General features: G+C 47.1%; 1 protein-coding gene across 9 annotated transcripts in view; it reads right to left on the bottom strand.

Annotated features, from left to right (window-relative positions):
* The window catches only part of TNIK (TRAF2 and NCK interacting kinase), a 152,723-nt gene that overhangs the window by 62,256 nt on the left and 75,661 nt on the right, over nucleotides 1-14,806 (bottom strand). For all 9 annotated transcript variants that reach the window (XM_017827725.1, XM_017827724.1, XM_017827731.1 and 6 more), the window contains exons 3-4: nucleotides 11,722-11,778; nucleotides 6,819-6,944 (exon numbers count right to left, since the gene is read on the bottom strand). In XM_017827725.1, coding sequence (XP_017683214.1) covers nucleotides 6,819-6,944; nucleotides 11,722-11,778 — 183 coding nt within the window. The remainder of the gene's footprint in view (nucleotides 1-6,818; nucleotides 6,945-11,721; nucleotides 11,779-14,806) is intronic.

Below are 14,806 nucleotides of genomic sequence, written 5' to 3'. Positions count from 1 at the left end.
CCAATTAGATCTACATCCTACTGAAAGATACTCCCTTGCAAGTGGTGCCTTGCCAGATTCTTCGATGTGCATGTTTAAAGTTTCTTATCACATGAAGCTTACATCACATGTTCTCCAAGCAAGTGACATCACTTCATTAAAAGCACAAGCCAAGAGAAGAGAAACTGAAGAAGGGTTACTCCTAACCAAATTGCACAAACGCAGTGATTTAAGACTATCATAAATTATAATGATTATAAAATCCAGACACAGCACCGCCATAAACCATCAGGTTAAATAAAATACTCGAGCAGATTATACCTTAGTTGGCTTTGACCATGCTCCTATCTTTAGTTTTGATGCTAAGTTTCTTTTCTTTTCCTGAACTGACAGCTGAAAAATGCTTGGTATATCCCTGTTCCATCAGGAAACTGGCTTCAAGAAATAGGTGGATGACTGGCCAAAATCTGCTCCGTGCAAAGGTAAGGAACACGCCTACAGCTCTTCCACCCCAGCGAGATCCAAGCCATCCAGATGGGTCACTGGGACACAGCCTAAGTCATGGGTTACTCATTGCTCACTGAATGGGGAATAGTGGAACAACTGGTTTCAAAGTCACTTTCCCCTCTTTTTTCCCTTTGGATGATTGACACGTTTCTGATTAAAGGAACATTTGGGATACCACAGCAGCAAGTTTGGAAAGGAAAACTCTGGAGAGCTGAGCCAGCCACAAACACTTCCCAAACTGAAATGCTGCCCTTTCCAGTCGTCTTCCATGGAAATTCATCCACAGGCTCTCACCAGGGTTTGGAGCAGGAAGAAGAGGTAGGGCATGCTACGATGTGTATGGCAATCATAATACTTAAAAGAAGATGGAAGAAATCCCATTAAAAGTACACAGTGCACCCATTAATTTGGCAGACTATCTTTGTGGAACTGGCAGTTCGCTCAGCCCTCTACCCTGCCCTTGATTTCAACAGAGCAAAGATTAACTTTGCAGCAGGAGAGGAATAATACGGTCATTTGAGGTATCCCAAATCTGTGACTGTGCAATCTCCTGGAGATTAAAGAAAAAAAACAGAGAGAGGGGGAAAGAGAAACTCCCAGAGGGGGGTGTTTCCAACAGCGCTTTTTAAGAGCTGCATATTCCCATAACATCTGTAGGAAAATATTCAGCACTGGCAGATCTCTGTCAGCACCAGGAGGCTCCAGGTCCTGCGCAGGGGCCAGGGGGACTGAGCCGCGCTCACGAGCACTGCCCGAAAGCTCTGCCACGAGTTCTACAAGAAAACGAGCTGCAGAAAGATGACAAGGCTGTCTGAGTATCCCTGTCCATGATGGAGAGCTAGTGGACACCCAATGTGAACAACTCCCATTCTCAGAGGGTTTGGGTGGACTGGGAAGAAAGCTGGCTGCCCCGGTGCTTAGCCACACTGGGATCCCCTCATGCTCTTATGGCTTCCTTTGCTCCTCAGGTGGAAGGATGCTACAGAATTCCCAACAACAGCTCATACAATCCAGCATCCAATAGGAGGAACCACAGATGATGGCTAAGGAGTCACACCAACAGGAGAGACCTGACCCACAGCACTGCGTGTCCTGCTTGGCAACAGTGCCCAAGAATGAAAAATGCACACTGGAGTGGGTACAGGAGGATGATCAGGTCTTCTCAGGGGACCTGAGGGCTTGTTCAGCCAGTCCCACGCCTCTAGGTGAGTGCTTTGCCCTCACACACTTGCATCATTACTGGTCTTCTTAAGGGCTGAAGTCATGATGGAGTAAGACAATAAACTGGAAATGCAGATTGAACTTTTATTAACCATAATTAAAATTATCATCAAGATGGGCTAAAGGTAAGATCATCTTCCAAAATTTAATTTGCAAGGCCATTTATTGAGGAAGTATTTTTAAATACAGTTCATCTAGCATTTACATAGCTCTTCATATCAGAGTGACAGCAAACTTCATAAGCAAGGCAAATTCAGAAGCTGCAGCTGTGTTCTGCTGTCTCATGATTTTTTTGTTTAAAGAGACTGCAGCTTTCAAATCAGCCACCACTTTCCCCAGTTTGGGAGTGGTCAGTAAGACCCCTGCTCCCACCACTGCTGTGTGTTACCTGGAAGGGCTCAAACCTGAGCACCTCCAGCACAGCAACCCCAAATCCAGCTGATGGTGAACTGCTCCAGCTTGTCCAGAGGAACACCTCAAAATTAATCAAACCCTTTATTCCACAAACCAAATCCTTCTGTGTTCCTATTCCTCAGCCCAGGCACAATTTGACTTCTTTTAAGTTACAGAAAATAAGCAGCATCCAAATGCTCTCACACGTTTTCCTCAACAAATGACTTGCCTGCCTGCACTTCCCTGCACATTGAGGCCAGCCAAGCAATCCATGTCCCCCGGGGAGGCAGCAGGCAGCTGCTGCCATGGGCCCTGAGCAGGCTGAAAGCTTTGGGTTAGGGATGGCAGCAAAAGGAGCCAGGCTCGCAGTCTTGCAGTGTTTACAGCACTGACACTGCTTTGAAAAGGAGTGAGAATGAAATAGTGTTGGATTACTTTGCCAGACAGCAGCAGAAAGCTGCTCTGGTAACCCCAGGCTCTCAGTCAGGGGCCAGGGGAGCAGCTCCAATTCCCCCTCGCTCCCCCGGGACTCCAGGGTTTGGAGGGGCTACAGAGAGATACAGCTCATCCAAAAAATGACCCCTCTCAAATGTCTCATGATCTAATGCAAAGTATCAGCAGCTGCCCAAAAATATTTTTCAGTGTATATAAGCAGATTAAGAAGAGCACTCCTCCCTGGAGCTGCACAGGTGCAACCCAGTGCTTTGACAGCTCGTGCTCCATTTTCAATATAGCCTCGCTGCCCCCATTTTTTGCTCTTCAGATCCAGACTCTGTTCACACCACCCTGCCACGATTCAATGGATCCCTACGACTCTACACAGTGAAAAAGCACATTTCAACTATGCAGTGACAGCCCTGAGCGCTGCACGGCTGCAGTGATGCCACCCTGACTGAGGGGTTGTTCCCAAATCACCTTAATTCCTTTCTCCCCCTCACATTGCCCCAGATTATCTGCTGCAGAGGATATCCTGGAGGCAACACCACTGTGCTTGCCACGAACAGGTATCTGGCAACCTGCCTATCAGCAATTTTCCCCCTCGGTGACAGATGCGGCTGCGGGCACAGGCAGGGTTGCCATGGCAGCCCATCCATCACAGCCAGCGCCGCTGGGACCGCGCCAGCGGGCCCTGCCCTGGGTGGGCTCTGCCCTGGGTGGGCTCTGCCCTGGGCTGCTGCCAGCCACTCTTCAGCCCCCACATCTGCACACCCCCCTCTGCCTGCTGCCCATGCCTGGCAGGGCTTCTCCAACCATGGTCTCAGTGCACCGTGGACGGCAAGGGCAGATGACAAGTACGTGGCTGAGTGGCACCTCCATGCCCTTGTGCACGTGCACAGGGTGTTAATGGATGGGGATCAAGCAGAGTGTCTGCAGTTTTCAGCAGTCCTCAGGGCAGGGCAGAGGTCCTTCAGGATGGGGTCACCTCCCCCAGCTCACACTTCCTAAGGAATGCCCCATCTCTCACCACTCAAAACAACCCCACCTCAAAATATCTCAGAACTGCACAGCCTGGTATCCCACAGCTTAGCTCTGACATGAGCAAGGGGAATTTAATGAGTCTAACTCCAAGAAGCAGCAGTTGATTAACTGGATCCTCACAATTTCCCCAGTTTCTGCAGCCCACCCTTGCTCTGTCCCCTTCCTCCAGAGGCGCCCCCAGGCAGGACCCCCTTATCTCAGCTACAGATGGGCACAATCACCCTTGAAGGTCCACAGCACACCAGAAAGCAACATGTTACCCAACACAGGAATAAACCTACCTCCTGTTTTTTCACTTCTTTTAAAATGTTCCATAAAGGTTGTCCCTATGAGTTTTACTTCCTTTTTTCCCCCCAATGTATCAGATTTGTGATGCATCTGCTAAAATACACTTCACGCAGCATTTTATTCCAGGAAAACTGGATTCTTTAGTAACCTCCTCTTTAGGGCGAGTGGCTGCTGTGGAAAGGAGTAGCAGCACCGACAGACCTGCCCGGCAGAAGTGATGACAATACTTCATGTTGGAAGCCTGCCACGTTTCTGAGAGATCTTAATCTCCACTGAAAGAGTTCCCTATTTTTTATTTCCGTATCAGCCTCCTGGATGTCGATAAAAAGAATTACTTGGGCATTATCAGAAACCGTTTTATTTCAACAAAGGGCCAATGAAAAATAAACAAGCCTTTATCTGTGCAGCAGGACTGATAGAGTTCGAGGGAGTCCTAATTCAATCAGATCCCGAAACAACAGCTATTTAACACAGCAGCACCAGCACACCTCTCCTCCACAGCTGGGGAGCTTTCCCTGGAATACCTCCACAAGACCCAGCACTGGGTATAGACTTAAAAAGCCCCTCACACCTTGGTGCAGGAAAAGCAGCTTTTGTGCAAATTTTTTTTAGTAGCCTGTCAGAGAGGCCACAAAATTAAGAGGAGAGGTTGGGGTCTGGAAGGGAATTTAGATTATCTAGTCTGCCTTTGCCAGGGGGCAAGAACAAGCAGCACAGCTGGCTGATGTACACGTTCTCCCTTTGCACGATTGGGTGATCCACAGGGAAGAACCCAGGTTCTCCTCCAAACTTGGGGCACCTGAAGGTGATACAGCACGTAGAGCCGCCTCTGCTGTGTAATGATGATGGGGATCGATGAAAGCATCATAGAATCACAGAATATCCTGAGTTGGAAGGGACCCACAAGGACCATCAAGTCTAACTCCTGGCCCTGCACAGGAAAACCCCAAGAATCCCACCATTTGCCAGAGAGTGTTGTCCAAACACTCCTTGAACTCTGTCAGGCTTGGTGCTGTGACCACTTCCTGGGGAGCCTGTTCAGTGCCCAACCACCCTCTGGATGAACAATCTTTCCCTAATATCCAACCTAAACCTCCCCTGATACAGCTTTGGGACGCTACTCTTAATGCCATACCTCTTGATCCAAGGAGTTCTCTACTGAGCTTTTCTTTTTGGAAGTTGAGGTTGTTCTGCACAGGCAATTTAAAAAACATTATTTTATTAACACTTGTGTAAGCCAAGAGCCCTTTGTACTGAAGCTGGAGAAAAAAAAAAAAACAAAAAACAAACAAACCCTGTTCTCTGGTCAGAGCACACAAACCCCAGATCCAAGCAGTGTAAAGGCATTGAGCAGAGTCCAGCTCTGGGAGGGCTCCTCTCATTATTGAGGGCTTTGGCACACAGATGGTGGGGTTTTTCCCCCCAGGCACTCCTGCAGCACAAGGGGAAATGTTATGGGCTGCTTTAATTTTTTTTTCTTCTTTTTTTTTAAATTATTATAAACCAGCTAAAGCCAAATGGAATTTCACGGGATGAAAAAAGCATTTCTCAGCCTGACAGCTTTCTCCTTGCTGAATCCTAGGCCAGCCGCAAGGAACGTGTTCCCACCAAAAATAAACTGAACACCCAAGCAAGAAAAGGCCCTGAAGTCCAAGCTCCTAAGTCTTCCCAATAATTCATTGTACCAGAAAGTCTCAGGGAACAAAATGGCACAGAAGTCCATCAATTCCATTTTTGTCCTGGAAGGAATGTCCTCTGAACCCCTACAGTTCCCACCAGATGCTCTGGCACATAGATGCAGGGGCAAACAGCTGAAGTCACTGAGTGTTTTGCTAAAATAAAGCCTGTATTGCACAGAAACTACAGAAAAGAGGATCTCCATGGTCTCCCAGTTGAACCATGGATATTTGCTACCCCTGAAAAATTATGCTCCAGCAACCTTACTCAGGCACGGAAAAGCTCTGGAAACCACCCTTGGGTAACATAGAACTGACTGGATTTACAAGACTGAGGAAATAAGTGCTATCTAGACCACAGGACAACATCCAGGTCGTTGTATTTAGGATCACTCCAACACAGCTTTATCTTCAACACTGCCCCAAGGAAAGCAGGGTCCCAAACTGCTGCTCAGATGCCCATGGGCACTGCAGGCTGTTGCTCCAGAGACTCCGACCAGCACAGCCAAGCTCAGAACACAGCACAATTAACTTTAATTAATTTTTCATTCCTGGGAAGCCCCGATCTGCAGTGCCACTGCCCTGCCCTGTGAGCACCAGCTGCCAGCAAGGGGTGGGTTCCAATGCTCCGGCTCTCTCCGGAGATAAGACAGCAGATTTAAACTCTATCCTCCATGGTCTGAGAATGCTGAATTAATAACTGGGAAGCCACTGACAAGGGAAGCAGTGGGAGGAGGCAGCCAAGGGTTTATGGAGACAAAGCAGCTTTTGCTGCCCTTCAGCAACTTGAGGTGCCTTCACCGATATGGCTGAACAGCCACAGACCTCCCTGCCCTCCCCTCACCATCCCCCTCCTCTTTATTCTCCTGTGCTGGCTCCGTCAAACATGAAGCACAAGAGGCAGTGCTGAGAGCTGGCAGGAATCACGTGCACCCAGCATTCCCCCCAACCTACGTCTTCCCAGCGATGCTCCAACTGGTTTTTTTGATGCATTTATTTTCATAGGATGGAATAATTTTCAACTGAATGTTGTAACAAAGACAATGCTAATGACACCTCAGAATAAAAAGGGTTTTATCATCGCTCTGCAAAGGTTTTATGGCAAAATGGAGGAGCGCTTTGCAGTGCAGCAAGAGCCTTTTCAAAGCCACGGCTTCAAAAAAGATAGATGCAAAATAAGGCTTTTTGTGCGAGACAGGTGCTGTTAAGTGGACAACAGGGAGTAAATAATTTCTGTCAAATGCAAGTTTTTTTAAAGAAAAGAATGCAACTTACCCAGAGCTGATCATCCATTCCTGGTGGGTTCTTTTTAATAAAAGCACCATAATAAGTAGCAATATTTCGGTGGTGAGAATACTTCTTCAGCATGTTAATTTCTTGTTTGATCTCTTCCTCTTCATCCTGGGATGAGGTGAAAAGAAAAGAAAAATAAAACCAGAGGCATTAAGAGACAGCATTACACAGGCTCCCAGTTCTCTTTGTACATGGGTGAACTTCCAAGCACCCCACTCCTGACCGACCTTTTTCAAGCTTCTTTGCACCATTTTTTTACAGCCACTTTTTGCAGCAGAGCCCTGAGAGCTTGACTGAAGACTAATAGATTGCTGCTTGAGCCAAAAGCTAAGGAGAAAACACGTGCTTTGCCACATTCCCTGTCACATTTTTGAACCCTGAACTGGACAGATCTTCAGGTGGTGTGGAAACCAGCTTATTTCCTAAAAGTTCAGATCAGGTCATCTCCTCCAGAGCAGGATCCCAAGAGGATCTCCAGAACAGGGCAGCAGTCCTCTCTCAGGGGTCAGTGACCCACTTTTCCTGTGCGCTGCTCCAAACTTTGCAGCAGGGAGAGCTCCAGGAAGTCCCAAACAGCTGGGTATGTGAAGGTATAAGAACCCACCGAGGGGCTGGGCAAGCAAAGCAAAGTCTGTCTGGGAATTGAACCCTCGCTTGGAGATATGCTCTCCATCCAGAGGTGCACCAGTGCCAGACTTTGACATCACAGCCAAATCCCATGTTTTCAGCAGTCTAGACATTCCTCCATCTTTTTAAACTACTTTCTTTACAATTCATATCATAATTAACACCAGTCTCGTGTTCCTCTGAGGCTCGACCATGCCTGCATTACCCCAGCGATGCTCCCAGACCCACCAGAGCCCCAGGATGGTTTTGTAGAAACCACTGCACGGCAGAAGTGCTCCTGTGCTGTGCATCCCAGCCCTCCAGCTCATTGCTCCCGACCACTCTGGAAGCAGCACATGGCCTTTGGGGACACCAGGTGTTGCTGGTGGTGCGGTGGCACCACACAGGCAACAGGAAGGTGCTGCCTGTCCACAAACTCTGTCAGACTAACTGAGTCCTGGTGACAACCACCATTCCTGTGGGCTCTCTGAGCCCCTCTCCATCCTGTCTGCAAAGTGCAATAGCTGAAGCAGCCGAGCCAGAGGAGCCACACCAATACCTGTTTGGATGTCCCACCTCTTTGCTCTCATGACCATCAAATGTGCCCTGGTTGTATTTTAAGCTGATCAAATTCCAGCCCACTGCAGTTCCACAGGCTGCAGTCAGAACCTTGATGTCAATGAGCTTTATTGTAAAGGACCATTCTCTATTCTCCTTTATTCCTCTCACCTGCTTCATCCTGACCTCAGACTTCCAAATGGGCAAAGGCCAAGACACCTCGTAGAACAACACAGCTTCTCGAGGAGCGATGCCCCCTGACCAGGTGTCACATAACTCAGACAGAAGCACATCTTTCTTCCCCACAGAAAGTGATTTAGTGGCTACGCCCTTCTAAGAGGATTCAGGGAACAGCAGCGAGGATGAGGACAGGAGGAACAAATGCAAAACGTATCCAGGTGGAGCTTGTATAAACAACCTCCTGTTTTATTTTCGGTAAGAACACAGAGGGTATAAGCACCAAAGAAGATGAGGAATGGGCCCAAATGCTACAAGGAAAACCTGGGGACTATTCTGGAAGACCTTTATCCCCTCTCTTCTTCAAGCAGTCAACACAACTTTGCTTGTTTTCATTTGTCCAGGAAACCAGGGGATAGAACACGTAGTTTATCAGGCCACAGAGGTGGGTTTTTTTAACTGAAGCCCCTTGCAACAACAACAACAAAACAGCAGCTGGATGCTCAACAGTGCTGGGAGTATGGAGCAGCACTCAGTGTAAAATTCCACCAGCACTCTGAGCACCACTAGCCGGCTCTTCAGTCATCCCCCACCTCATGCCTGGTTCTCTAGGAAAAATGGAGACAAGCCACAGGAACATGTGGTCTAAGGTTTTATCTCGAGTCCTTCCTTAAGTTGAAGAACTCAAAATGGGGGGAAAAAGTCCCTCTAGAGCATCAGAGCTGGGGATGGCAACTGAGAGCACGTCTGCATCTGCATGGCCATGCTTGGTGTCTCCAGCCCAACCTCCTGCTCCAAGCAGGGCTACAGCCAGCAATCACCACCAGCAAATCCAGCGAGGAAGGGAAGAAAATGGAATTATCATAGCCAGCTGCTGCATCTACTCCAACCCAAAAATGAACAAAACCCACAGGCCAGACTTTGCTGCCACGCTTTGCCTCCATCAATCGATTCTGTTACATCCATCGCTGGAAGTAGGTCACGCAGCAAACAGCAGGACCAGCCCCCAGAAAATTAATCCAAACTCTTAATTCAGAGATAGTGGCTGCCCAAACCGATGAAGTGCTGTAATTTGAGGGCCTCTATGCTTGCAATCTTCCCTGAGAGATAATTAGCAAGAGCGAAAATGAGTTAAACAAAGCATCACTGTCAGGAGCCTTTAGGGGTTTAGTGCAAGGCACGTGGTCAGGATGAGACACCGGCTGGGAGCTCACTGAACACAGTATCATAGAATGGTTTGGGTTGGAAGGGACCTTAAAGGACAACTAGTTCCAATCCCCCTGCCATGGACAGGAACACCTTCCACTCAATCAGGTTGCTCAGAGCTCCATCCAACCTGGGCTTTACTCTCCAAAAGCTGCAGATAGCCATAGTTGGGATGGCCACACCAGTTCTGTTCTCTGTTGACCTCTGAAAGACACACTGTCATCAGGGACATCCTGGAAAAACAGGTGGGATGGAAGGTCTGGATCAAATGAAGCAGCAGCAGCACTGAAACTGGCGTGTGTCAAGAGGAGGTGAAGAACTGAGCCTTTGCACTGAGCCTGGACCAGGTGCCAAAAATGGCTGTAGGCACAGTGCAGGGACCAGCTTTAGAAATTACTCCAGAAGCAATTCTCCAGTGGCTGGAGAACATGGCTCTAGATCTGACTTCAGCACCAAAAGTTTTGAAGCACAGTCAGTCCCTTACCACAGCACAGGTTTCCACTGTCTTCCCTGTGGTCACTGCCTGTCCTGCCCAAGCCTGGTCTTACTCTGAACTAGTCTCCTCTGGCTAAAAGCAGCCTAAGGGGAATATAATTAAATACCTCAAAACCCATGCTAAAATCTGATTTTACCTTGGCATTCAAGGTAAATTAACTTGAACCTTGGACATTCAGATGTGAAGCCCAGCTTTGAAAGGTAAAGTTTTAGGTCAGGGACACCAATTTAAAGATGTGGATGAAATTACTATTGGGCAGGATCAAGACTTCAGGTACTTTCCTCCAACATCTTTGTTTGGAAGTGATGATATTTTAAAACCACTGAATTAAGTGTGTTTTCAAATTTAAGTCCATGTTTGGCCTCAAAGTAGTATTTTCATTTCTCAGCTTAAATTCATTCTAACATCAGACTTCATCCCATGGGAATCTCGCTGCTATTTATGCCATGGGTTTATGTTTGGTGGGTCTGCCTATTCCCCGAGAGCCTGCTTCCCACGGGAATGAGATAAATGGCACTTGTAGATATTGCAAGTAAACAGGAACAAATCTCACTCACATTTACAGACTCGTTTCCACACATCATTTCACCTGTTAGCACCAAAAATAATCTGGATGGAGGTCCCACAGATATTAATACCACACCATAACATGTAAGGTATTTCAAAACATACTCTCAAGGCCAGCTGCCCGCTTTCACAGCGAGTCATTTCTGTGTGTGTTGAGCTCCCAAAAGCTAACTCAAAACACCAATTCAAAAATTAAGGTGGGTAGATTGTGATCCTAAATTTTTAAATGTGTTATTCCAATACAAAAAAAAGAAAAGACAAAACATATTCTTACTCCCAAGCCTGACACTGTTTCTGTAGGCAGGAACTTTGGGAGGTAGAGTACTCCACTCAGAAAAAAATTATTCAAGAAAAAGTATCCTCAGGTCACCTTCCTGAATGCAGCTGTTGAGGTTTTTAGGGATAAGAGCAACTCCACTCTAATTTTCTTTCGTGGCCACTGGGAAATGGTGAAACCATTCTTTCCCCTAAATTCTGTTATTCATTTAGTAATTTGTAAATTCTTGGTTCTCTTAATCTGACGCAACGTTTATGAGATCAGGGTGGTACATTTTGTTTCTCTTTATCAGTAGGATGCACAGAAATTATTTAACTTGCCTAATGAAGTTATTCATAACAATACTTGTACGTAGTTTTGGTGAACAAAAGGCTCTTTAGTAAAAAACATGGATGCAGAGAAACTGAAATGTGTTTATGAATACATTTCATAACATGATCCTGTTGCTACTTTTGTCAAGGGCATGTGCGATAGGAAGAGGGGGAATGGCCTCAAACCGACAAAGGACAGGGTTAGATTGGATATAAGGAAGAAATTCTTCCCTGTGAGGATGGTGGTGCACTGGTGTAGGTTGCCCAGGGAAGCTGTGCCTGCTCCATCCCTGGAAGTGTTCAAGGCCAGGATGGATGGGGCTCTGAGCAACTTGGTCTTGTAAAAGCTGTCCCTGTCCATGGCAGGGGGTTGGAACTGTGTGGTCTTTAAGGTCCCTATTATTTTCTTCAGATTTTATTAAGGCATTTAAAAGAGACACTGCTGGAACCGGATGTTGTTGTGTTTCAGCATAAAACTACCTAATCTCCAAAACTCTTGCAGACTTATTTTTCTCTCACATATTCATTAAAACCAAAACATCTTAGTGGCACATATCACATTAAGACAAAGGGGATTTACTTCCCAGGAACACCAGGCTTCCACCAACCCCCACATGTTATCCCATCCCATCCCCTTCCCCCCCATATATCTGTAATTTAAGGATGCAGAAGGTGAAGATACGTTACCCCGGTGACGTCCATAACCTTAATAGCAGCAAGCTGGCCTGTTTTAACATGACGACCCTGCAAAAGAAAAGGGAGAAGTTTGTTTGGTTTTGCTCAGTGACAATATTTTCCTTGCAGTGAACAACAATCTCCTTGTCTTGGTAGCACATCTGCACTTTTTTTTATTTTTATTTTTTTTATTTTTTAAGAGCATCTTCACAGCAGCCATGATGGGAAAGCAATTCCCTCCCCTTCCTCCTGTCATTACAATTAATTAGTACAGGGCCTTCAGTGCTGTATTTTCCTGGCAAACAAGTGCTGGAAATATCCTTTAATGCTCAGCCATGCAAAAAAAACCCAGCTCGGGGCCTCTCCCGAGCACAGAGCATGACTCGGCTGGAAATGGGTTGCTGGAGCTGTGATGATGGGAATGTGCTGGCACCGCCTTCGGTCCACTCGTGTCCCAGTCCCGGCTCTCACGGATCTGGGGACACACCAGGGAGTCCTGGCCTGCAGGGCACCATATGCACTCTGACCAATAATTCATTTATTTTGGGAAAGTCCTGGTTAACAGGCTAGGGAGGATTTTAAAAGCAGATTTGCTTCTAGGCTGTGGAAGTGACCCCATCCTCAGTGCTGGTACAAGGAGGGAATGTGCATCTAAAAGAAATGATTGAGAACTAGCACAAGAACCGAAGCCCCTGGACAAATACTAGGTCCTTTTTTTTGCTGAAAAATTAGCAAATCACTGCAATGAACTGCTTGTTGCACAGTGCTCAACTACATTAATCCTAATGGAAAAACGCCTGGAAGTAATACAGAAAATACAAGAGTTCCAACTATTGATGAGGTCTTAAAACTAACACAACTGCTATCAGGCAAGGCAATTCCCAGGTTTTCCTCCTCTCCCAAGCAATGGATCACACAACATCATATCGAAATTGCTCATATCAAATCACACACACAAACACCCTTTGAGGGCATGTGCTCTGATTCCAAAGTAGGAAGTCTGATGCTTCTCCTTCAGTAAAGCCAGCAAATGCTGATCCAGGCAGAAGAGCTGGGAGGCAAAGGGAAGCATCCCTATTTCCCAGTCAGTCCCTACGATGGGAGCTGCCCAAGGCTCCATCATGTGAGATACGGTATGGAGGACACAGAGGGAGGGGCAGCTCAGCTTCTGACCTACAGCTTTGATAATTAACACTCCAAGGACACACCAAGGAGCAGAGGCAGAGAGGGGTCAAACTACAGCACCGCATAAACAGGGAAAACCAGGAGCTTTTCCTAAATTGCAGGCTCCTCCTGCCCCCCCCACAGTGTGCATGTTGATGAGCTGGGGTTTGTACCCAGGTGTCCCAGCCCTCCTGCAGGCTGGAGATGGTTTTCCACACCATCTCGCCTCCAGCAAGAGCCCCAAACAACCAGATACGGGAACCTCTCCCCGGTCCCTCAGGTTTCCAGGCACGGCACTGGGAAGCAAACCCACGCGCCGGCTGCGGAGCAAGGCGGCATCATCCTCTCCAAATTTATGACTTCACCAGGAAGCCAATTCACCCACCAGGGCTCCTCGCTCATTTATTAACAAAATTTATACGTCCTGAGCAACCGCATGTTCTAACAACGGAAAAAGAGCTTTATTTAAAATATGTGCAACATAAAAAGTAATAAAATCAGGCGCAGCCCAGCAGCACCGGGCTGTGGATGAAGCATCCCCTGGATGCGGTTGTCGGGAAGGAGGGGCACATGGCTAGACACCATCTATTTAGACAGCTACATCTGCAGAAACAAATCCTCCTGTTCCTAAATTCATCCTTGTTTGCTTGGCCAGGAAGACCCTGTGTGTTCTGACACTTTAATTAAAGCCAACAGAGCACCAGCAGGGAAAACGCTCGGGCACAACCATGGCGTGGACGCACCTGCCATGAAGTGGAGGAGAGAGGGGGAAGCAAACTGTGGCATTGCAACCCCATGTGTTTGGTAGTTATACCCACCCTCCCCTGATGCATCACCACCTCATCTTGTATTTTAGGGACTGACCAGCCTTGCTGTGGTGAAATGCTGCTCCCTCCCTTGGCACTGGCCAAGGGGAAGCAGAGCCCTGCATGCCCACAGCATCCTTCTCCCAGGGATCTGCAACCATCCTGTGTGCCCCCCAGATATTTACAGATGATGGTAAGGACTTACTATCAAGTAAGCACTTACCAAAACAAAATAAACCACTTGGAAACATATGTTAATGTGAGCCATGAGGGACATTTAGTCACGCAAAAATCAGGCGAAGTAGAACCAATAAGTATTTAGCCTGGGATCTTCTAACAAAGGTTTGCTTTTTCTATAGTTTGTTCATGACAATGGATTACACAGTTTCCTCCTGGCAGATGAAGCCATCCAAGGAAACCACATCTCCTCACCATTCAACTGTCCCTTTTAATTCAACATACCCATTTCTCAGTTTTCAGACTCACAGTGAAACCACCATAAATAGTTTAGAAAAACTAGCTGATTTTCACCCTACTGCAGGTATTTGTGGGTTCACAATACAGATATAGACAGGCTAGAGAAAGACACTGAGAACTGGAAGTGTGAGATGTAATACAGGAGTTAAATCAGCATCTGACCTGTACCCATTAAAAGACGCCACCGCAGCAACAAACCCTTCTGCCACCGTGAGCAACCAACCACATCCTGCACCTTGGCCACACAGACATAAATGCCCATGCCCAAAGGCTGGAATCAAGACCAGGAGCATCCGTGCCCCTGCACCCTCTCCAAAGTATCCAGCTGGATCGGGCAGTGGAGCCATTTCTGCCAAAACCAAGGCAAGATGAATTTGTTAATTTATGAGCTGCAACTGCTAAGTTGTCCACTGTGAATCTGCGCTGCTGTGAGGAGGCTACAAATGGGGACTGGGGTAGCAAGGCAAGAAAAACACAAAAAGAACCCTGTTGTGATGCTTTAACCTCACGCATTTTCTCTACCCATCAAAATTTGTTGGCTTTTTCCTTTAAATCGTTGCCACAGCAGGGCCCTCCACTATAAAACCACACAAGGACCAAGCCCTACTCCTGGGGTCACCTCTATTCCTTCAACACCAAAGATGTGGGTC

Source organism: Lepidothrix coronata, unplaced genomic scaffold (assembly GCF_001604755.1).
Source record: "Lepidothrix coronata isolate B3197 unplaced genomic scaffold, Lepidothrix_coronata-1.0 Scaffold142, whole genome shotgun sequence".
Classification (NCBI taxonomy): Eukaryota; Metazoa; Chordata; class Aves; order Passeriformes; family Pipridae; genus Lepidothrix; species Lepidothrix coronata.
This window is presented reverse-complemented; position numbering and strand designations above follow the sequence as displayed.